General features: G+C 41.2%; 1 protein-coding gene across 1 annotated transcript; it reads left to right on the top strand.

Moving 5' to 3' along the window:
* Nucleotides 1–3,445: 3,445 nt before the first annotated feature.
* On the top strand, nt 3,446–21,140 carry LOC135175676 (interleukin-5 receptor subunit alpha-like). The gene is made up of 10 exons (XM_064144012.1): nt 3,446–3,548; nt 3,898–4,052; nt 4,795–4,942; nt 5,525–5,633; nt 5,720–5,907; nt 8,538–8,674; nt 14,234–14,378; nt 16,901–16,988; nt 18,608–18,698; nt 20,976–21,140. The coding sequence occupies exons 1-10, from the start codon at nt 3,446–3,448 to the stop codon at nt 21,078–21,080; spliced, it is 1,269 nt and encodes a 422-aa protein (XP_064000082.1). The 3' UTR covers nt 21,081–21,140.
* Nucleotides 21,141–21,914: the final 774 nt, after the last annotated feature.

A 21,914-nucleotide genomic window follows, 5' to 3' on the forward strand; every position in this document is an offset into this window, starting at 1 on the left:
GAGTTTGTCGGTTACTCACTGTCCAAATGCAGTTCAGCAGGATCTTAGAGTATTATTCTTAGAGTATTATGAATTTCAGGGCATTGTCCGAGCCTTCTGCAGGTTCAGGCTGAGGTGGGTCCTGGCTTCTGAGGCTTCCGAGGATTGGGCATTGCCGAGTTCGTGCCGAGCTGGCTGTAATTTTTAATGCTGCCGGGCGATGCGTGTGCAGGCAGTGTGTCATTGAGAAGGAGAGCAGGGTTGAGAGTGAGAAGGTCCAGAGGTGCAGAGGGATTGCTCGATTAAGGCAAATGCAGCATTTTTATAGTGTCCAAGAGAGGTGTGTTTAGCCAGTCCAGGCGATTTTATGTTAATTTTACAGATTGGTACAAAGTTATAATCAATTCAGACAATTGGTCAATTCTTACCACAAACAACCTATAAGACCACCCAGGGGTCAGCCCCCAACAGGTGGTCAGCAAGCTATGGGAACCAAGGTCTTTGGCTCAACACATAGCTAATGTTTACCTTCTACCCCTCCTGGAGGAGAAATATTCTCAGGGGCCCTGTAGCTGCTGGAACAGCAGATAGAAATATTATTTTGGGTTTTGTGATGACTTGGCCTTCAATGTGAGCCACGACCCTGTGCACAACTGGGGCCTGCTAAAGGGCTCTATTACCTTCCATGACAAACACTTTTTAGTAGCTTTTCATGTGCCTGCTTTCAACGAATTTGCCTAGTCCTGTACTCAGCCTACCGACACCACTCACCATCAAAGCACCTGTGGGAACAAGCTGCTGATTGCACACTCAATAAAGACCCTCTCAGAGCTGCCAAAAGATAATCTAGGAACAATTTACCTCTGGGAAACAGCAATTTTGTCTCCTGAAATATGTGTCTTTGACCCAGCTTGCTCGTTTTTCTCTAAGGCTATTCAGACTTTAAAACTCTTCCTTTTCTGTGTCTATGTTTCCTTTCTCCAACTGAATGCATTTACATTACCTCACAGATGATGCAGAGGGACCTTGACAGGCTGGATGGATGGGCAGAGGCCAATGGGATGAGATTTAACAAGGCCAGGTGAAGGGTTCTGCATTTTGGCCACAACAACCCCAAGCAGCACTACAGACTGGGGACAGAGTGGCTGGAGAGCAGACAGGCAGAGAGGGACCTGGGGGTACTGGTAGATAGCAGCTGAAGATGAGCCAGCAGTGTGCCCAGGTGACCAACAGAGCCAATGGCATCCTGGCCTGGATCAGGAACAGTGTGGCCAGTAGGACAAGGGAGGTTATTCTTCCCCTGTACTCAGCACTGGTCAGGCCACACCTTGAGTGCTGTGTCCAGTTCTGGGCTCCTCAATTCAAAAGAGATGTTGAGGTGCTGGAACATGTCCTGAGAAGGGTGATGAAGCTGGTGAGGGGCCTGGAACACAAACTCTACAAGGAGAGGCTGAGGGAGCTGAGGGTGTGCAGCCTGCAGAAAAGGAGGCTCATGGGTGACCTCTTTGCTGTCTACAACTACCTGAAGGGAGGTTGTAGCCAGATGGGGGTTGGCCTCTTCTCCCAGGTAACCAGCAATAGAACAAGGGGACACAGTCTCAAGTTGTGCCAGGGGAGGTATAAGCTGGATGTTAGGAAGAAGTTCTTGACAGAAAGAGCGATTTGCCTTTGATTGGGCTGCCCAGGGAGGTGGTGGAGTCACCATCCCTGGAATGTTAAAGAAAGGCCTGTCTGAGGCACTTAGTGCCATGATCTAGATGACTGGCTAGGGCTGGGTGCTAGGTTGGACTGGCTGATCTTGGAGGTCTCTTCCAACCTGGCTGATTCTATGATTAATATTTTGGTTTCTGACCAAATGTTTTTGCTACTCTAAGATATATTTTGTTCCTTTTCCTGTTTCAGTTCCCCTTTTGACTTTCATTTTCCACAAAAGTCATGTTATTAGCCACAAATATTTTAACCTGCTTAGTGCTTCACTTTTCCTCTTCCTATTAATTTTCACAAAGTATATACATGGTCCTAGGACTATTTTTGATTGCTCCAACTCATTGGAATGGATGAGCACTTTACAACCACTGCATGTTAAATTATAAGCCTCTAAAAAGCTGCCTGTTTTAATTTTATATTTTCCCTGAGTTCTCTTTCTCATCACACACAATACTAACCCAGTGGCACAGCTTAACTCTTCCCTCATGTGGTGGTTACAATTTACTTCTTTCCTGGGCACACCATGCAGGAGAATTTACTCACTTTTTTGATGTCTGTGAGCATGGTGTGGCACTTAAACTACAGCTGCTGCTGCTGCTGCATCAGCTGAGATCAGGAACAGAACAAGCTACTTGGAGAGATCTCTGCCTTAAAGCATTTTGTTATGATTTTTCACAGAACTTCATAAACAATAACAGAGTTCATTAAATGACTTCTTGTTCACTACCTTGAGCCAAACAGCATTATAAATTCATTGGTATATATGCACATTTGTATAAGTGTGCATGTATGTATAGTTTTTGCTTCCTGGCAACCTGGTTGCACATTTTTGGGATGTGCTGAACATTCACATATTTTCATGTGCAGGGCCATTGCCACTTGTTAGTCAAGGTACTGTGAACATTCTGTTATGGTTTCAGGTGTTCTGTTGCTCATCCCTGAATATTATACATAAAGCATGTCTGAGGATTTAGCATTGAAAACAATCATAGTCAAGACTTATCAGTTAATTTGTGAGCACAAGACACAAATGCATAAGCATATTAATTCTGTGGAGAACTCAGGTGGTCTCAGAAGTTGCTTTACGTTAAAGTAACACTTGAATGCATACTAAGCTGTCAGGGCAATTACATCTTTCTAAAATCAACTTGAGTCAGTGCAGAATTTGTTTGCTCACTGCATCCCAAATTTACCAAACATTTGATATGCACTCTTGCTGATATTAGCTTTTACGAATAGCAAGAGTCACTCCTCCTCAAATAGTTACAGTTCATATCCTTCTAAAGCAGGTACCTAAACCAGGTAACATGAACCACAATCTAGAAGTGTCACTAGAAACTAGATAACTCATACAGATACATCTGCTGCATTTGTATCTAGCCTGAGTTATGTTAGGTAGCTCCTACCTAAATGATCTGTTTCCATTACCAGTAGTGTCATATCTGTGGTCTTGCCAATCTAAGAAATGCTGCCATATAAAACCACTTCAGTATGGCACATGTCCTCTTCAGTCCTGACAGTCAGTTTAAGTGTGATTTTAAATACAAACATCCCGAGAATAGAAGGTTCTGATCCACAAGACTCATTAAACATACGTAATTTCAGATTTGCTTATACTTGGGAAATAGCTTCAGGGGTTAAGTGACTGTTTTATATTATTTTGCAGATGAAAAATGAAAACATCATGTTCTAACTGCTTTTCCAACCAAACTTGGAACTGAAAAGTCTTTTTTGTGACCTATGGCTCACAGCATTTGCTATGGCACACGTAACGGTTGTTCCTGTCATGCTGTTACTAAGTTTTTTCCAGGATAAGACATTGGTTTCCACTAGCCTAGCAGGCCAACAACGAGCTGTAGTGGGTAAGTACTAAATAACAGTTCATCCTGTGCTAACCATCCCAGATATTTAACCTGAAGCTGTGGTCTAGGCACTTTCTACAAGCCATGGAGAGGTAGAGAGACCTGTACTAGGAGGGTTGTCTAAGACGAGTAAAAGTGTAATCTCACATTTTGGGAGCTGCAGATCAGTAAACATCAGCCCTACTGCTGAATCAATACATACCCAACCAAGATGAGAAACCACTCATTCCATGTAAGAATAGAGCTCCTAAGAAAGCTACTGGGTGTGCAAGCCTTGCTGAGAGCCAAATCTTTTGTGTGTACAGTGGTGGGCTCTCTCTTACTCTATGTAATACCATTGTAATTTCAGATACACTTGGACTGCATAATGTTCTGTGGATTACCAAGCATGAGTCAGGAGTCATTCTGTCCTGGAACAATAACTTGACGAAAGAAGAAACTGAGAAATACACAGTGAAGTATATCTTGAGTTACAAATTCTTCAATACCACTCGCAAAAGGAAAGTAAGTTGTTAAATGATTGCATATAGTTTTAAGTGAAATCATGTATTACTTCATTCACAGAATCATAGAATATTAGAAGTTGGAAGGGACATCCAGAGATTGAGTCCAACCTCCCTGCCAAGGCAGGATCCCCTAGGGTAGTTTGCACATGAATGCATCCAGGCAGGTTTTGAAAGTCTCCAGAGAAGGAGACTCCACAACCTCTCTGGGCAGACTTTTCTAGTGCTCTGTCACCCTCACTGTAAAGAAGTTTCTTCTCATGCTGAGGTGAAACCTTCTATGTTCCAGTTTGTGGCTGTTGCTCCTTGTCTTACTGCAGCAGACCACTGAAAAGAGATTGGTCCCATCCACTTGACGCCCACCCCTTAGATACCTACAGACATTGATGAGATGTCCTCTCAGTCTTCTCCAGACTAAGCAGCCCCAGGTTTCTGAATCTCTGTCTGTAGGGGAGATGCTCAATTCCCTCAGTCATCTTTGCAGCTCTCTGCTGGATTCTTTCCAGCAGATCCCTGACTCTCTTGAACTGGGGAGCCCAAAAATGGATACAGCATTCCAGATGTCGTCTCACTAGGGCAGAGTAGATGGGGAGAAGAACCTCCCTAGGCCTGCTGGACACAGTTTTCTTAATGCATTCCAGGATGTCATTTGCTTCCTTGGCCACAAAGGCACATTGCTGTCCCATTCATCAGATGCATTTGAATAATTTCATCTTCATGCAACTTCTTCTTCCTTCTCTTAGGAGAGACTGCAGGAGAAGGAAAAGATAATACATGTGGAGTTACATTCTGGGTTTAATGCTAAAGTTAAAACACAACTTTTTTCAAAAGAAACACAAGACATAATTAAGGAGAGTGACTGGACAGAATTTACTTACAAGGCACCTCCAGGTGAGCTAGTTCATACATGCTGTTAAGACACCCAAGCCTTTGCAATGTCCTGTTTTACTTGGAGCTATATCAGCTCTGAGAGTTCATTTAGTATCTTATGCTGCCTTTTTTTTTTTTTTTTTTTTAATGGATTCAGTAAGACATGAGATATAACACCTTGAGGTATTGTGAATTGCTTTTCTTTGTTAGGTATGCTCAGATTCAGAAAATGCTAACTCTGCTCAGCGAGATGTCAGAGTGACCCAGACACTCTCTCCATACTCCCTAGCAACTCATGTCTCTTGGAGACTGCCTTCTATATCTCCTGCTTGCATGAACTATTAAAAGAGCAGAACTTTTCAGCTACTGCTCTGGACAATTTTTTCTTTAAGTGCGTTAGTAAGGCTTTTGGTGGTAGCAGCATGTGTGCTTCTCAGTTGTCATTGTCTAAACAGCCAAAAAACACATTTGTTTTTACCTACCACTTATTCAAGTTTCCAGAAATAAATTATGTAATAAAGGCAACCATCATTTTGTTATAAGAAAGTTCATGTAAAATAAGCATAGGTCTTTCTTTTTTGCCCCCCTTTTTGTGTTTTTCAGTATATATTTGGAATCTCTCATGCGTCATATATAATATTTCTTTTTTAAATTGCACCTGGTGTATTAAAGCAGAAGCTCCTGAAGATATTCAGATCCTTTTTTCATACAGGTAAGGACTTTGTGCAACAATAAGTATGAAGCCATGTTTTTGTAGCTAAGCCACTGATTTACAAGTCTCATTATTGCTTCACAAAGACACGCAGGAAAACATTTTGAATGCCAGCAATATAAACAAAATGCAAGGAAGAAAAATATTGGATGCCACATGAAAGAAAAATATTTTCAGCCATCAAAAAAAATTAATGTAAACATAACTGTAAAAGATCTGAGAAATAATTCAAGAGGACTGACTTATTGCAAAGCTTTTACACCTCAGACAATAGGTAAGTATTGTCTATTATTACCTATTATGAGAAATTAATTTATTCCTTATTTCCTTGATCTGAAAAATGAAAGAAAGAGGAAATGGTGATAAAGTCAGAATATTAATTCTAAGTTTTTATGCATTCATCTGTCCAGAAATTTTGCACACAAGATTAAACAAATTGGATTATGGCTCAAAGGAAATATAATTGTTTATCTGTAATTGGCATTTTAAAATATGGGTAGCTTAGTGTGAGAAAATTCAATCTGAAAAAAATATATTGTTCTTCATTTTTCCCCCCTCTTTCCTATTTTTATAGTGCTAAAGAAAATATGGTTAAAAAAGGAACATAAATAGACAGAAGTCTCTTTTATAACAGAATTTATGAATACAAATGTTCTCAATATTAGTAACATTTCTATTTATTCTTGATGCCATTCTCCAATCAAAACTTTTTAGCTGTTTTTAATTATCAAGAGTTTTGAATGATTATGTAAAATTATTTTTCCTTACTTTTGTGGGAAGTTCAACTTGTTCTCATGGCTAAGAAATTCACCTGAGTTTTAACACAGACCATAGATTCAAATACCTTTTGAATTATGAGCATGTGGACCAGACCTGTAACGGAATCCCTTCAATCATTATTCAAGGAATAGCAAAAAAATAATTCAAAACTATTAAAAAAAAATTCAGCTCTCATTTATTGTGTTCTAATACAGTAGAATTATTTGCTTTACCTTAAAATGTGCATTGCAGTCCGAGCTATCAATAAGCAAGATGTTACATTTCAACAAAATAAAATGGCTTAAAGAAAAACAGATTTTTTTTTTTTAAAGGGGTAAAAAGCATCCTGTAGGACTGTATTAGATGTTTTCATCAGACTGGAAGGATGCTCACTTCCAGACTGTCTGCCTGAGTCTGATCTCACCCACAGACTCCAGAGCAGACTGCTGCCATAGGAGATGTGTCTTAAAACAAGGGCTTCATATAGCAACAAAAGCTTTCAGATAATGGTAGGAGGTGTTGTTTGAACTTCTCTAACTTGCCTGACCTCCTGAGTGCTCTCCCAGCCCCACGCTGGCAATTTCAACCTTTTGCCACTTGTCTACTCCCAGGTAGGTTGTCTCCTAGGCATGGTCCCCAGGGCATCCCCAGGGAATACAGGGAGTGAGTGGGGAAATAAGCAAGAAAGAACAGTCTGTCCATTCACTGCTACTCTCTCCATCTGCTTAATTTCCTCCCCCAGATAAAAGTGGCCACTGCCTTCTCATTGCAGAGGCCAGACTGCCAGTGCTCCCTGATATTCTTTCTTTCTTGTCTTATTCATTCTTACCAATCATCAGAAGTGCATGTCAGTTACAGTTGGTACAGCCAACAGATTCCCCTCCTGTCTTAGCAGCAAGCACTAATTCTGTAGTTCAGCTTGCCCCTAAAACTCATTGCCAAGCTTTGGTAGGGCACAGCAAAGCCTGAATATGCTTGAAGGTGATGTTTTCCATGCTGAAAAGAACAGAATTACTCCCATGTGGCTCTAACACTGCAAGCCAAGGATGTCTTCCTCCTCCTGAAAAGGTACCCTTCATGTCACACACATTAAATAGGGTCATTTGTTTCTGCACTCCCCTCTTAAACAGGAAAGGCTTCATCTGGGTTTAGCCCTAGCCCTTTTGAGGCCCTGGTGTTCCTGGAGGTTCCCTGCTCTGCTGCAGACTATGAGCCCCTGCAATAAGAACTTGCTTCCAGTCACATGAGATATGGAGTGACAAATGGAATCCACGCACGCTATGTGCTGCAGGCAACCCAAAAATAACTCTCTACCTCTGTCTCTCTGTGTGTGTTGCGTGTGTGCGTGTTAAAGAGATTTCCAGATGACAGATGGCAAAAAGGTAAACAAAATATTGTTTCCCACTTTTTGTCTCCCACTCACAGAAGGGAGAGATGCTTCAGGAATAGAATTTCAGTCTAATCTGTCCTCACATTTCATAGCTCATGGTGTGCTTCTGCCCTCAAGGCAGACGTGGGTCCCTACCAACAGCCTTGAGGACAGGCAGAAGCTCACAATTTTACAAGCCTAACATAGCCTGGGACAAATGCTTTTGCTGAATTTGTGGGATCATTGCTTGAAGAGTGGAGACTTCTAAAGGAGAGGAAGAAAAAAGACAAGCCAAAAGTGAAACCCATTGTGACACACATGCACACACTTGTGGTAAGACAGCCATGCAGCCACAGCTGCTAGAGCAAGGACAACGTCTTCATGAAATGATGGCTTCCGGGGCGTACCACAAAGACACACATATCTTATGTGGCAGGGAGCCTATAGCAGCTCACAGGTCTCTTTGACGTCCACACAGACTCTGGAGAATGAGTTAAGGGCCTTGCTCCTCCTGCCCACCTTTGCTACCTTCCCTGGAGAGATAAGTGATGAAAAAGACCGTCTGGTTTGTTTTTAGACAGAAATGGGTGCCACTTAGTGATCAGCACTTTTAAAAGAAGTGTGTCACTCATTGAATGCCTCCTTTGGGTGTGTTAAGCTCCAACGTCACAAACTGTGTATTTTAAGGACTAACTCACTGTGCTTGTTTTGTATCAGCTTAAATCTGAGTGAGAACACGAGGTACAAACGTTCAGTCTGTGCTTTTTCTTTTTCAGAGAAACTAAACGCACCTAGCAATGTTTCAGTTTCTCTTGAAAGGAGAAGTATTAAACTTCGCTGGAAACCCCCGCCTACCATTGGTTCTGCAAGAACCCAGTGCTTTCTCTACCAAGTGAAAATGACAGACCATAAGGTAATCAGCTTTTCTGTAATGAGTTTAGCAGAATTAAAACTTGAACGCACGTTAAAGATAAATTCCAAGGTATTCCATGGAGAATCAAACTTTTCTTGTCTTTCTGGTCAGAAGTGGAAAATCATTATGTTTTATGAAGCATTTCATTTTACTTGCATTGAAGTGGATTGGTTGCTGTTTTCTTTTTATCTTGTTTTAAAATTTACATTAGTACCACACACATTATTGATGTTTATACCAAGAACTATTTTTTATAGAAAAAAAAAAAGAGTAGTGATAAAAAGAAATCTCCAGGAGCTACTTCAGAAGCTACAGAAAGGGATCTGGGGGTGCTGATGGATACCCACCTGAACATGAGCCAGCAGTGTGCCCAGGTGGCCAAGAGAGCCAGTGGCATCCTGGCCTGCATCAGGAATGGCGTGGTCAGCAGGAGCAGGGAGGTCATTCTGCCCCTGTACTCTGCACTGGTTAGACCACACCTTGAGTACTGTGTTCAGTTCTGGGCCCCCCAGTTTAGGAGGGACATTGAGATGCTTGAGCGTGTCCAGAGAAGGGCGACGAGGCTGGTGAGACGTCTTGAGCACAGGCCCTACGAGGAGAGGCTGAGGGAGCTGGGATTGTTTAGCCTGGAGAGGACACAACCTCAAGCCACGCCAGGGGAAATTTAGGCTTGAGGTGAGGAGAAAGTTCTTCATTGAGAGAGTCATTGGCTACTGGAATGGGCTGCCCGGGGAGGTGGTGGAGTTACCATCCCTGGAGCTGTTCAAGGCAGGATTGGACGTGGCACTTGGTGCCATGGTCTAGCCTTGAGCTCTGTGATACTGTAATAACTGTAATAACAGGGACAGGTTCTATACGTTAAAAAATACTTTAAAAGTATCACAGTATCACCAAGGTTGGAAGAGACCTCATAGATCATCAAGTCCAATCCTTTACCACAGTGCCCAAGGCTAGACCATGGCACCAAGTGCCACATCCAACCTTGCCTTGAACTGCCCCAGGGACGACGACTCCACCACCTCCCCAGGCAGCCCATTCCAGTGCCCAATGACTCTCTCAGTGAAGAACTTTCTCCTCACCTCGAGCCGAAATTTCCCCTGGCGCAGCCTGAGGCTGTGTCCTCTCGTTCTGGAGCTGGCCACCTGAGAGAAGAGAGCAAGCTCCCCCTGGCCACAACCACCCTTCAGGTAGTTGTAGACAGCAATAAGGTCACCCCTGAGCCTCCTCTTCTCCAGGCTAAACAACCCCAGCTCCCTCAGCCTCTCCTCGTAGGGCTTGTGCTCGAGGCCTCTCACCAGCCTCGTTGCCCTTCTCTGGACACGCTCGAGCATCTCAGTGTCCTTCCTAAACTGGGTGGCCCAGAACTGAATGCAGTACTCGAGGTGTGGTCTGACCAGTGCAGAGTACAGGGGCAGAATGACCTCCCTGCTCCTGCTGACCACACCATTCCTGATGCAGGCCAGGATGCCACTGGCTCTCTTGGCCACCTGGGCACACTGCTGGCTCATGTTTAGGCGGGTATCAATCAGTACCCCCAGATCCCTCTCTGTCTGGCTGCTCTCCGGCCACTCCGACCCCAGCCTGTATCTCTGCATGGGGTTGTTGTGGCCAAAGTGCAGCACCCTGCACTTGGAGCTATTGAACCCCATCCCCTTGGCCTCTGCCCATCTGTCCAGGCGGTCAAGGTCCTGCTGCAGAGCCCTTCTGCCCTCCAACTCAGTCACATCTGCCCCCAGCTTAGTGTCATCTGCAAACTTGCTGATGACTGACTCCATGCCCTCATCCAGATCATCTATGAAGATGTTAAAGAGGATGGGGCCCAGCACAGATCCCTGAGGGACACCACTAGTGACAGCCGCCAGCTGGATGTGGCACCATTCACCACCACTCTCTGGGTCCGGCCCTCCAGCCAGTTCCTAACCCAGCACAGAGTGTTGCCATCCAAGGTATTCCTACAAACATCACTAAAAGAATCACATCTCTTGTTCGCATATATTACGTGCATTTAAAAATCTTTCATGGTGTGTTAGCACTTTCTCTTCGTCTTAGCAGTAGGAAATAGAAAGGTGTTATAGTTTATGCTGTGTGGTGACTTAATACTACCTGGCATTGCCTGGTGGCATTTTTTTAAATTACCTGAAAGAAAGAACTAAAAAGCTCCCATGAAAATTTTTATTTAAATTGCCAAAGTGTAGAAAGCCAAGTACTTAATTCAGAATATGATGTGTATTGGAATGTGTATTTTCTGTATCATTGGTGTTACCATTTAAGCTGTCTTTGAAACGGGTTTTTTTGTTGTTTGTTGGTTGATTTGGGCTTTTTAAAGAACCTAATTCTCAGCTAATACACAGCTTAGGGCACTCTAAAGCTTATCTAAACTGCCTGCAAACATTTGAAAAACAATTAAACCCTGAAATAATTACAAAATTGATATGTATTCATTCTTTATTAGAAGCAGAAGAGACAAGTGCAATAAGGTAGACACATCATTGATTATATAACGTTTTCTTCATAAATTATGGCAATTAATTCAGATGGAGTGCTAACACTGACCGACAGTGTCCAGAACAAATCTAACTCTTCCCACATTTCCTCATTGCATCACATGCAAAAATACCTTGGGTCTGCACATGAGCATGCCAAAGCTTTCCAATCTTTTTCCTTTTCTAGCAAGTAGACTGGTGGCCTATTTCTAGACCACCTCTGCAAACAAATATAATTCCCTAAGCCATTCCCAAATGTAATGCCCCAAATCTTTGCCAGAGACATCTAAGGACTTCTCCCAGTTCATCAACAAAACTCATATCAGTAAAGGAAAGAAGAGCAGAGGAGCAGAGGAAAAAGGAAAGTTCATTGGCATCCTGTTCAGCAACAAGCTGGAGCCCTTCTGGTTCCTTCTTGCCCATGAAAGCAGAGGTTTTTTCTGGTTTCAACACTCTGAGCAAGAGAAGGGGAAGTGGGGAGGGCTGCGAGAAAGGGAACTCACTACAGGCCTGGGATGTGCCCAAGGTGAACAGGAATATCCTGAAATCCACAATGTTCAACGTGGCCACTGCAGCCCTTGTTTCGAACTTCCTGACAACTTCCACTCTCTGAAGGGAAATGTGACATACACAAAATAGTCCAACATCCTAACTTAAATGTAATAATCCTCTTTTATTTTCCTTGCCCTACATATCTTCTTGTCTCCTTGGTACACATTGCAGAATATATATATAGGAGAGTAATGGAAAAATGAACCAAACCATTGGGGGATAAAAAATAATAAAAACCTACAGCAATGGAAAATCAATTCTACTTTTTTTTTTTCTATAGATGAAACTATTTAGAAAAACAGGAGGGAGGCAGCTGCAGCAACAACAAAAGATGTATGAAAGCACCAGCTAAGTGAGGGGGCCTTTAAGGTAGATTTGAGGAGTATCAGTGTTAAAGCCAGTAATGATTAAAATGGTAGTTACCAAGATGCACAAAATGATGGGGAGGGCAGAGGGAGCAACAAAGTTTAAGAAGAAAAACATAGCAGTATTACAGGAGACACAGGAAGGAGAAGAGTGATGGAGAAACAATGAGATTATGTTTCTTGATCAAAGCAAGGGCTTAATCACTGTCACAGAGACTTAATAAGTTGAGGTATTAGAGTATCCATAAGCAATCTTGTAGATACTTATTGAAGAACAATTGATAGTACAGTGACTAAAATATACAAGTCTATATTTATTCTGAATACCTGAAGAGATGACTTGTTGAATATTTGTGTGCTCAAATAATAGTACTCTGATAAATATTTGAAATCTGAAGTAAACCTGAATTCAATGAGACAAAATTCAGTAATGAGAAAATCCTATGACTAGGAAGTAGATGTTGAATGTGCCATCACAAACTAAGGAATTAACGTGCAGGCAGCAATGCAGAAGCAGAGAGGTCTGTGGGCTACACTTACTCACAGAGTCAAACATTCCACATTATTAAGCAAAGGTCAAATGTTATTCAAGTATATCTGACAGGCATGTCACATGTAAGATGTAGGTTGTGACTAATTTGCCCTTCGAATTACTTAATTTCATCTGGAGTTTCAGATTGTCCTTTGGGCACCACCACAGAATGTAAACATGGTGAAAAAAAAAAAAAAAAGAAGTACAAATAGCATCAGTGAGAGTTACCAAAATGAGTTTAGTCTTTAAAAACATGCTCTAAGGATGAAAGACTGAGGGATCGGAGTAAAGGACTGTACCTTGTGTCAACAATTTTTTGTTAAGTAAAACTTATCCATGCCAACTTGTCAGTAAGATAAAAAGTGACTATATAAATTCAAAGCAAGGAAAACATATGCTAAAAGTTAGGAGAAGTGTCCTAATTCCAAGGAAAATCTAGCACAGGAGTAGATTTTTGAGGCTGCTTGGTGATGGCTCTGTATCGAGCTAATGACAATGGATTAGACATCCTCCACAAATGCTCTGGTTGTAACTGAAAGTTGCTGCACACCTTGACTGCCAGAAGGTGGTCTATGTACTTTTATAAGAAGTCTTTCAGTCCTGCATTGTGGAAATTTTCCTGGGGTGACATAAGCCTATTATTACTCGCTCTAGGAAGATGTTTTCAGGCACAGCAATTGGTTAGGACTTAACCCTCGTATTCATTTCCAGTTTGCTTTTGAAAGTCCGAAGAGTTTTCCACATTTTCACTTACTTTTGAAAAACTTAGCATGTGAACTTTGAGCACCAGATCTGGAAGGTCTTAAAGAGTGTGATGGAAAAGAAAGAAACGATGTGGTACACAGGACCAAATTCACACTACACCAGCCAGTATGAGTGGAACGGGAGATCAATTTTGCTTAAGTTGGCCATATAGTACCACCTCATCCTGGTTTCCTAATACCAAGGTGCAAGAATTCCAGGCCTCTCCATGTCTTCGGATGCATACCTCCTACCTCTTTGCAACATTCAAACATTCTTCTGCTCTTTTTTGGTTCCTTCTTAAATTCTTAGTTTTCTATATTCACAGAGGTTGACTACAGTTTTCAAAAGTGAATGATTTAGTGATTTCTCTGTTTTAAACTCTGATACTCCTTGTGTGGGCTTGATCTTTCGAAGAAATATGCTTTCTTTTATAGGCACAATTAAAGATGTTTCAAGACTGTCACAGAACAGCTGGCATCCTTCACCTCCAATCTGCTGAAAAATACAGCATTTTACTCCACTAGACGAGTGAATATAGATCACAACCAAACCTTGAAACTTGCCACTTCATAATTGCTGTATTCACCCTACAATTGGTTTGATGAAAAATGAAGGGGAATCAACTTTTTAAAACTCTTCCTGTCTTAGTCCAGTTGATAACCCCTTCCATCTTATCAGTTCCACTCTCTCCTTCATTTTCAGGCCTGAGTTTTAACACACGCCAGGTAAAAGTCAGACTGTGTCTGGATATAAACGCTTGCTCTGAAAATATCTTCCTACTGGGTTAGAGATGTAAATAGTAGCATTTGACATCTGTAAAATTTATCTGTTTGAAGTGCAATGTGAAATCACCTGAAATAACCACCTAAATCTATTTTGATAGATTGTAAATGTCACTGGAGAGAAATATGAGTATCCATTTCATAAGCTAGCAAAAAAATGTGCAGCACAAGTGAGGGTAAAGAAAGACACGTGCATGAGAAACAAGATTTGGAGTGAATGGAGTGACCCAGTGTTTATTCCTGTTGGTAAGTTTTCAGCTATTAACTATTCCTAACCCTTATCACTAGATATGCTACGACTATTCTACATATTTACTTTCATTTTTCCTCACTGTATTAGTGTGCCACAACAGTACTTATAGGTCCATGGCACACATCTGGCTCACACAGCTCATGGCTTGTCTTCTAAGGTAAATTATATTTGACTCTTGACAGCCTTTAGAAAGCAATAATGGTCAGCAGCCTAAGACCAGACATGTCTGAAGACAGTGGGGCTTTTCCTGGTGAGGCAATGTAAACTTCCTTTCTGCCAGTCTCTCACCGGTAGAAGAAAGTGGAGTTGAACACCTCATGGTCTATTTGGAACTTTTCTTTTGGAATGTGTCATTTTTTTTAAAACTGAAAGTCTTGAAGAATTGTGCAATGACCTGCTTTTTGTTTGTCTCTATGTGGCATTCCATCTAGGAAATGTGCTACATTTAAGAATGCATTTCGAAGAGTATTTCAACCTCCATTAAAAAAAAAAAAAGCTGAAACATCAAAATGAAATAACATAATTCAAAACATAACTAAAATATTTGTTCTGAAATGTTCCTTTGACATGAAAAGAATTTGGTAATTTTCTCATGGGAAACATACACAGCCTCCATTGGAATTAGCATATGCCTTTGAAAAAAAACTCACAAATTAAATTGAACTGAGCTGTTTAGTATAGAAACTTTGTGCTAAAAAAATAAATGTTTAATCAGCTTTATTCATATAGAGAAACTTGAAATAATTGCTCTAATTTTTGGAGCTACTGAGCATTGGTAGATCGCTTTGAAGTTAATAGTAATTCAGAGGTGTTCTGCAATTCTGCAAGCCAAGCCACTTGTTTTCGTTTCAAAGTAGTTATCTGTGACTAAGTTTAATCATTTGCATCTGAAAAAAAGATCACCAAAACCTGGCCTACCTAAAAGAATGTGTGCTGCTCGCTCTTCCTTAAGAGAAACAAACCTCTGTGGTTTGGCTGATGTAACGACCACTGCTTCCTCTTCTCCCAGATGTGTTTGTGATATGTGGTTAGCATAACGATGCAGAACAATTACCTCAAGTAAATGAATTTCTACTACACAGTACAGAAATTGTTCAGAATGTATTTTCTTGGCCCTCATCTTGAAAAAAACCCTTCTCATCTTCAAGTGAATAAAGAATAATTTTGTGTTTTGGCAGAATGTAAAGGTTATTACACACAGTTTTGCCCAGAAGTGATTTTTTACATGGTTTTATATAAAATTTGTGGAAATTAATAATAGCCTTGGTTTGAACTGCAGAGAAGTTCAAATAAGGAACTTCTGTCAAATCCTTTTGTTCTTTGAATTTGATCTAGATTGATCCTAAAACAACCGTTTAACTTACCTTGGACTATACTAACATTTTAAGAGTTCGTCCTGTTGTTTTTCTTCCAAATACTTAGTTCAAAGCAATCCAGACTAGTTATGGCTCTAAAACTGGGTATTAAACACAAAATAAACATTTCCAGAAATATCTTTGTGAGTCAACTAAAAACACTGGCACTTAGTATTTTGAGCATTTGTGAGGAAGCAACACAAGGTAAAAAGCAGTAGTGTTTGCTGAACAGCATAAATATGTATTGCTGGGGAGTCTTAGTACTGTGCCAGCAGGGTTTAAAAAGGTAAATATAATGAAAACCAAATGTTGCTTCTTCAGACAAAGAGAGTGCTTTGACAGAAAGCTTTTATTTTCATTGTACTTTAAACCAGTTACAGCTGCAAAGGGGTGAGGAGGCAACAGTAGGAGGGGCATGTAGATGGGAGGTAGCAGCAGCAGGAATCCAGAAGCAGCTGGGAGAGATGTAGGAGTGCAAATAGCAGGAGGGCAGAAGGTTTGATATGCAGAGGAATGAAACCTGAAGGAATGTATGCAGTGGAAGCACAGGCCACACCCAGCCTATGAGAGCAAAAATCAAACAAAAGGAAGGGATAGAGCCTACTGGAGCAGGGGAAACGAAGTGCTGGATCAAAACAGAAACAAAGAGGGAGGGAGGGATGGAGGAAGGAAGGAAGGAAGGAAGGAAGGAAGGAAGGAAGGAAGGAAGGAAGGAAGGAAGGAAGGAAGGAAGGAAGGAAGGAAGGAAGGAAGGAAGGAAGGAAGGAAGGGGAGAAGGAAGGAAGGAAGGGGAGAAGGAAGGAAGGAAGGGGAGAAGGAAGGGGAGAAGGAAGGAAGGAAGGAAGGAAGGAAGGAAGGAAGGAAGGAAGGAAGGAAGGAAGGAAGGAAGGAAGGAAGGAAGGAAGGAAAGGAAGGAAGGAAGGAAAGGAAGGAAGGAAGGAAGGAAGGAAGGAAGGAAGGAAGGAAGGAAGGAAGGAAGGAAGGAAGGAAGAGTGCTGAATCAGAAGTTCCTGTTTCCCCTTAAAAAAAACCTGCAGGGAATTTTCAATAAATCTGTGGCAGTTCAGGAATAGTGCAGTATTTATAAGTCAATATATAATGTGTTCATTTATGAACTACCCTTTCCCACACTATTAACATTACCTTTCCCTCTTTTCAAGAAAAGACAGTGGACATGATGCTGCTAAGCTTCACGTCATCTTGTCTCCTGGTTTTCCTTGGAGGTTTTCTCATATGTGCATGTAAAAGGTAGTGTACTTTATGGAAGGTAGTATAAATTTCTAGTGGAAGAGAGGCCAGGGTGAAGGCAAACAAATCATGCAATAGATTAAAGTCAAACATAGATCTCAGACAAATGATGTTTACAAGAAGCAGTTACTTGTGAACTTCTGACTATTGCTCTAACACAGGAGTGTTAGGTATTGAGACCTCGTGCAAGATACTGCATTCCGTCACCATCATCACACAGCTCCCATCACATTCCCTGGAGCTCCAGTCTCACATCTTACTCTCAGAAGTCTTTCTGCCACTCTAAATTATATGTTTTCTTCTTTCTTTGACTCCTGCCTCTATACAAGCAGTCTGTACCCTGTGCTTTTGCAGGTTCTGCTTTCAGGGCCAAAGAACATGCCATTTTGTAATCCCTGGGTATTACTGAAAGCAGCATTTATTCTAAGATGGAATCAGAATCACAGAATCAACCAGGTTGGAAGAGACCTCCAAGATCATCCAGGCCAACCTATCACCCAGCCCTATCCAGTCAACTAGACCATGGCACTAAGTGCCTCATCCTGTTTACAAGAAAGAAATAAAAAAGGAAAGTCCAACTGACAGAAGGAATTTGCTTTTCTGTACTATTAATACCATCAGTACAGCAAAGTAATAGCAGTGATCCTATATCCACCAACAGTTAGGGTGGGTAACTGTCTCCATGACTCTACTTCTCTGCCTGGCTGCAGAGTTTTCCTATTAACATGACAGGGAATGCTTTCTTGAAATGAAAAGTAAACTTGTTCAGAATAGGATGATAATTTAAGATTCCTTAATATTTGGAAAGTGTAGTATGTAAGTGGAACCTCTGTTAAAAGTAAATTGATTATTTAATTAATGACTAGATATTATTCCTCATTAGGATAAAATGTTATCATGCACTCTGTCTTTTAGTAAACAAAGACTAAAGAAACTACAGAAAGAACTAATGTAAAGATACCAAATAAGAAGCTTCCCTTGGGGCAATCAAATTATGTAATTAAAAGCCATCCGCATCTAAACACAAAACAAGATTCTGCTTAAATAATACGGAGTGACTCTGGTCTCAAGAGAGCAGCAGCAGATTTTCAGCAGAAAATTTAAATAGTAAACAAATGCAATGGATAATCCTTTGTGATGAGCCAAAATGTTTCCATGGCTCAGTGCAGACACCATTCAGTCCAAAGCCTGAACTCTGCTAGACCTCAGCAAATGAATTAAAAGATATTTCTTGATGCTGTGCTTGCTTCTTTTTATCTGATATTTCTTTCTTTGGTTGTCACACTTTATAGGCAATGCTTTTAATTATTTAAAACACACGCAGGAGTAATTTTTTAGCTATAGAAACAGTAGCCTGCTACAAGCTCTTCTCTTGCTTGGAAATCACGTGTCTGTGAATAGCCATACAATTCTTTTAAACTTCTAACAGGCTAAAAAAGCAGTAAGGTTGAAGAGGAGCTGGGAAATTGTTGACAAAAAATCTGAGGTGAAAGAAAAGGGTAGAATGGCTCTAAAAATGGTAGATGCCTGTCTAATTGGCATAGCTAGTACAAAGCCTTAATCACTGATCTGTTCCTGCAGACATTTAATAGTTGCGTGTCTGTATTGCTCTCTTCTAGGTATAGATGCCTGAAATTTCTAACCATGCCTGTTCCACATCCTTCAGATAATATCAAAAGTTGGTTAGCCACAGATGAGACTCACGGTCAGGTAGTATGTGTCTGTCTTTGTTTTCTCTCACTACATTGGCACATATGACATTACTTGCAGTTTTTATGGTAGAACATTATATTTGGAGCAGCAGGACATTTAAAAGTAAAAAATAGGGGGAAAGTGTGCACAGTATTTGTAGTGAAGCCAGGAGAGAGCAGAAAGCTTATGGGGGTTACAGGATAGTGATCTTAGTAGGCACAATGGAGAAAATGCACAGGGGAGCATAATTCTTAGTATGCCTTAAAGTGTTTCAGCATATCCAGAGCCAGCATGTCAACATTTTAAGGAGCAGTCACCCTGACTCCCTGCAGAACTTCTGTAAGTTATGAGATATTGCATGCATAAGCACTTGGGCAAGTTATCAAAGGGAGATCTTCAAATCACTGGCTATGTTGTATTAAACGTACACATTCTTGTAGAAAAATAAAAGGAGGCTTCCCAATGCCCACGATAAAAACTGTATGACCTACCCCATCTGTGCACCTACTGTGGGATAAAATCGTGTACGGCGTTTCCTTTGGAAAAGCCGACGTGCTGTTAAGTTCACATGCTAATTTATGCCTTGGCAAACCACAAGTCTCTACTCAACGAGGCAAACCAGAAAATAAATATTGGCAATATTTGTGTGGCTAATCACTGTTTCTCATTGTGTGAGGCAGAGGCAAAAATGCATTAGTCAGGCGGTGGTCTAGATCTCTATAACCCTGGTGAAGCTTCACAGTGAAATTTGCTCCAGCAGGCATGGTAGGATTGCACCACATGATGAGAAGATGCAGATGTGCTTAAATTATGTATTTTCTTTTGAATCACCGAATAGAAAGGTGTAATGAGGATTTTCTCTGTCCTGTGTGCTCAAAACATTTGTTCATAGCTTCTGCAGGATTTCAGTTAATTTGTCTCTATCCTATTTCATTATCATACTTACATTACAATTTCAGAATGTCTTCTAGTAGTACATTCAGCAATGTAATAATGATTGTCAATATGAACTGTTACGCTATCCTCTCTCCAAGATGTGTACCTCCCAATATATTATGTTGTTTTCTGTAAAAATATGCCTACATAATTGCAAATTCTGACAGAAACTATTGTATTGTCTCAATTCATGAATCACAATTTGAATGGTGAGGCAAGAGGCTTAGATTTTTTTAGTTTATCTTATCTTCTTAAAGACAAATTTATAGCAAAACTAACGTGCATTTGTTATACATTCATATTACAAATGACAAGGTGGAAGTGTTTTGAACTTGCACCTGCAGTTCATTCCTTAAGCCTTGGGTTGGCTCCCAAGAGCAATCCATGCTTTTCTTCTTCTTTACAGCCATCTTCACAGGAAAGAAAGTCAGGAGCTTTAGATTGCAGCCAAGTCTTTTATTCTCAAGATTCAATGCAATGTCTATGATGCTTCTGGCCAAAATTGACAAAGTTTGACCCCAAAGGTGTCACATTTACCACATTTTCTGTGCAAAAACCTTTCGGTGCCCTTTTCATCATTAATGGTGTGCAAATTAACTAATAGTACCTTTTTGTACACCACATATGAACTGGAAGATGTAAAGATAAAATAATAATCTTCAGAATTGTACTCTGTATCTACCTCCACCCCAGAGCAGCACACACTGCTATACAGCAGTCTATTAATTCCATATATTAAAAAAAAGTCACAACAACCAACAATCAGTAAAACCAAACCAAATAAGAGCAAAAACAAAACTACTACCAATAAGAGAAGAGCTTTCTCTCCCCAAACTGTTACAAGCACTGAATATATCTTTGACAGGAATAACTCGGTGTAGCTGCATAATTGCTGTCCAGATGATTATAACAAGTGGCTGAGACAACTGTTGATGGGACTTCTAGGAAATTGAATAAAACATATGGAATATATCTGTGTCTCCGGTATTGTTGATATCTGAAATAGGGAAGACAATGTCTTTGAACATAGTGTTAAGATTTAAGAGAATGAGAATGTGGAGAACGATGCTGAGATAACCTGGTTTACCCAACAAATAAAAATAACCTTTGAAAGCTAGAGTGTGACTTGGATGTAAACCTGAAGTACATTCTCATATTATCCTGGAGGGTGCTGAGCAACAAATTATGGCTCAGAACAAATACCATAAAACATATGAACTGGAATATGAAATAATATATTCCATGACAGAGTAATTAATCTGTACTAATCCCAGAAAACAAGTAGCATGTTTGTAGCAAAACTTAGAATTTGTAATACAGTCAAATGCAGATGTGTACAATGTAATTTTTGTCCAACAGAAACCGATGTTAATGCAAACAGAGATGCACTCTGAGTTTACTATGAGGATAACAGAAGAGAATGAAAATGAGGTGTTTCAAGAGAAGAGTATGAAGGAATCATAGAATCATAGAATCAACCAGGTTGGAAGACACCTCCAAGATCATCCAGTCCAACCCATCACCCTGCCCTATCCAATCAACTAGACCATGGCACTAAGTGCCTCATCCAGGCTTTTCTTGAAGACCCCCAGGGACGGTGCCTCCACCACCTCCCTGGGCAGCCCATTCCAATGGCAAATCACTCTCTCTGTGAAGAACTTCTTCCTAACATCCAGCCTATACCTACCCTGGCACAACTTGAGACTGTGTCCCCTTGTTCTATTGCTGGTTACCTGGGAGAAGAGACCAACCCCCACCTGGCTACAATTCCCCTTCAGGTAGTTGTAGACAGTAATAAGATCACCCCTGAGCCTCCTCTTCTCCAGGCTAAACAATCCCAGCTCCCTCAACCTCTCCTCATAGGGTTTGTGTTCCAGGCCCCTCACCAGCCTTGTTGCCCTTCTCTGGACACGTTCCAGCACCTCAACATCCTTCTTGAATTGAGGGGCCCAGAACTGGACACAGTACTCAAGGTGTGGCCTGACCAGTGCTGAGTACAGGGGCAGAATAACCTCCCTTGTCCTACTGGCCACACTGTTCCTGATGCAGGCCAGGATGCCATTGGCTCTCTTGGCCACCTGGGCACACTGCTGCCTCATCTTCAGTTTACTATCTACCAGTACCCCCAGGTCCCTTTCTTCCTGGCTGCTCTCCAGCCACTCAGTCCCCAGCCTGTAGTGCTGCTTGGGGTTGTTGTGGCCAAAGTACAGAACCCTGCACTTGGCCTTGTTAAATCTCATCCCATTGGCCTCTGCCCACCCATCCAGCCTGTCCAGGTCCCTCTGCAGGGCTCTCCTA

This window comes from Pogoniulus pusillus, chromosome 5 (genome assembly GCF_015220805.1).
Source record: "Pogoniulus pusillus isolate bPogPus1 chromosome 5, bPogPus1.pri, whole genome shotgun sequence".
In the NCBI taxonomy this organism is placed as follows: Eukaryota; Metazoa; Chordata; class Aves; order Piciformes; family Lybiidae; genus Pogoniulus; species Pogoniulus pusillus.

Bases quoted from the DNA above. Each gene is read 5' to 3' on its own strand.
- LOC135175676 (XM_064144012.1), top strand. From the start codon at position 3,446: ATGGCACACGTAACGGTTGTTCCTGTCATGCTGTTACTAAGTTTTTTC. The intron at 4,943-5,524 runs GTGAGCTAGTTC...TGTGTTTTTCAG, and splicing joins TACTTACAAGGCACCTCCAG to TATATATTTGGAATCTCTCA. The intron at 5,908-8,537 runs GTAAGTATTGTC...TTTCTTTTTCAG, and splicing joins TTTTACACCTCAGACAATAG to AGAAACTAAACGCACCTAGC.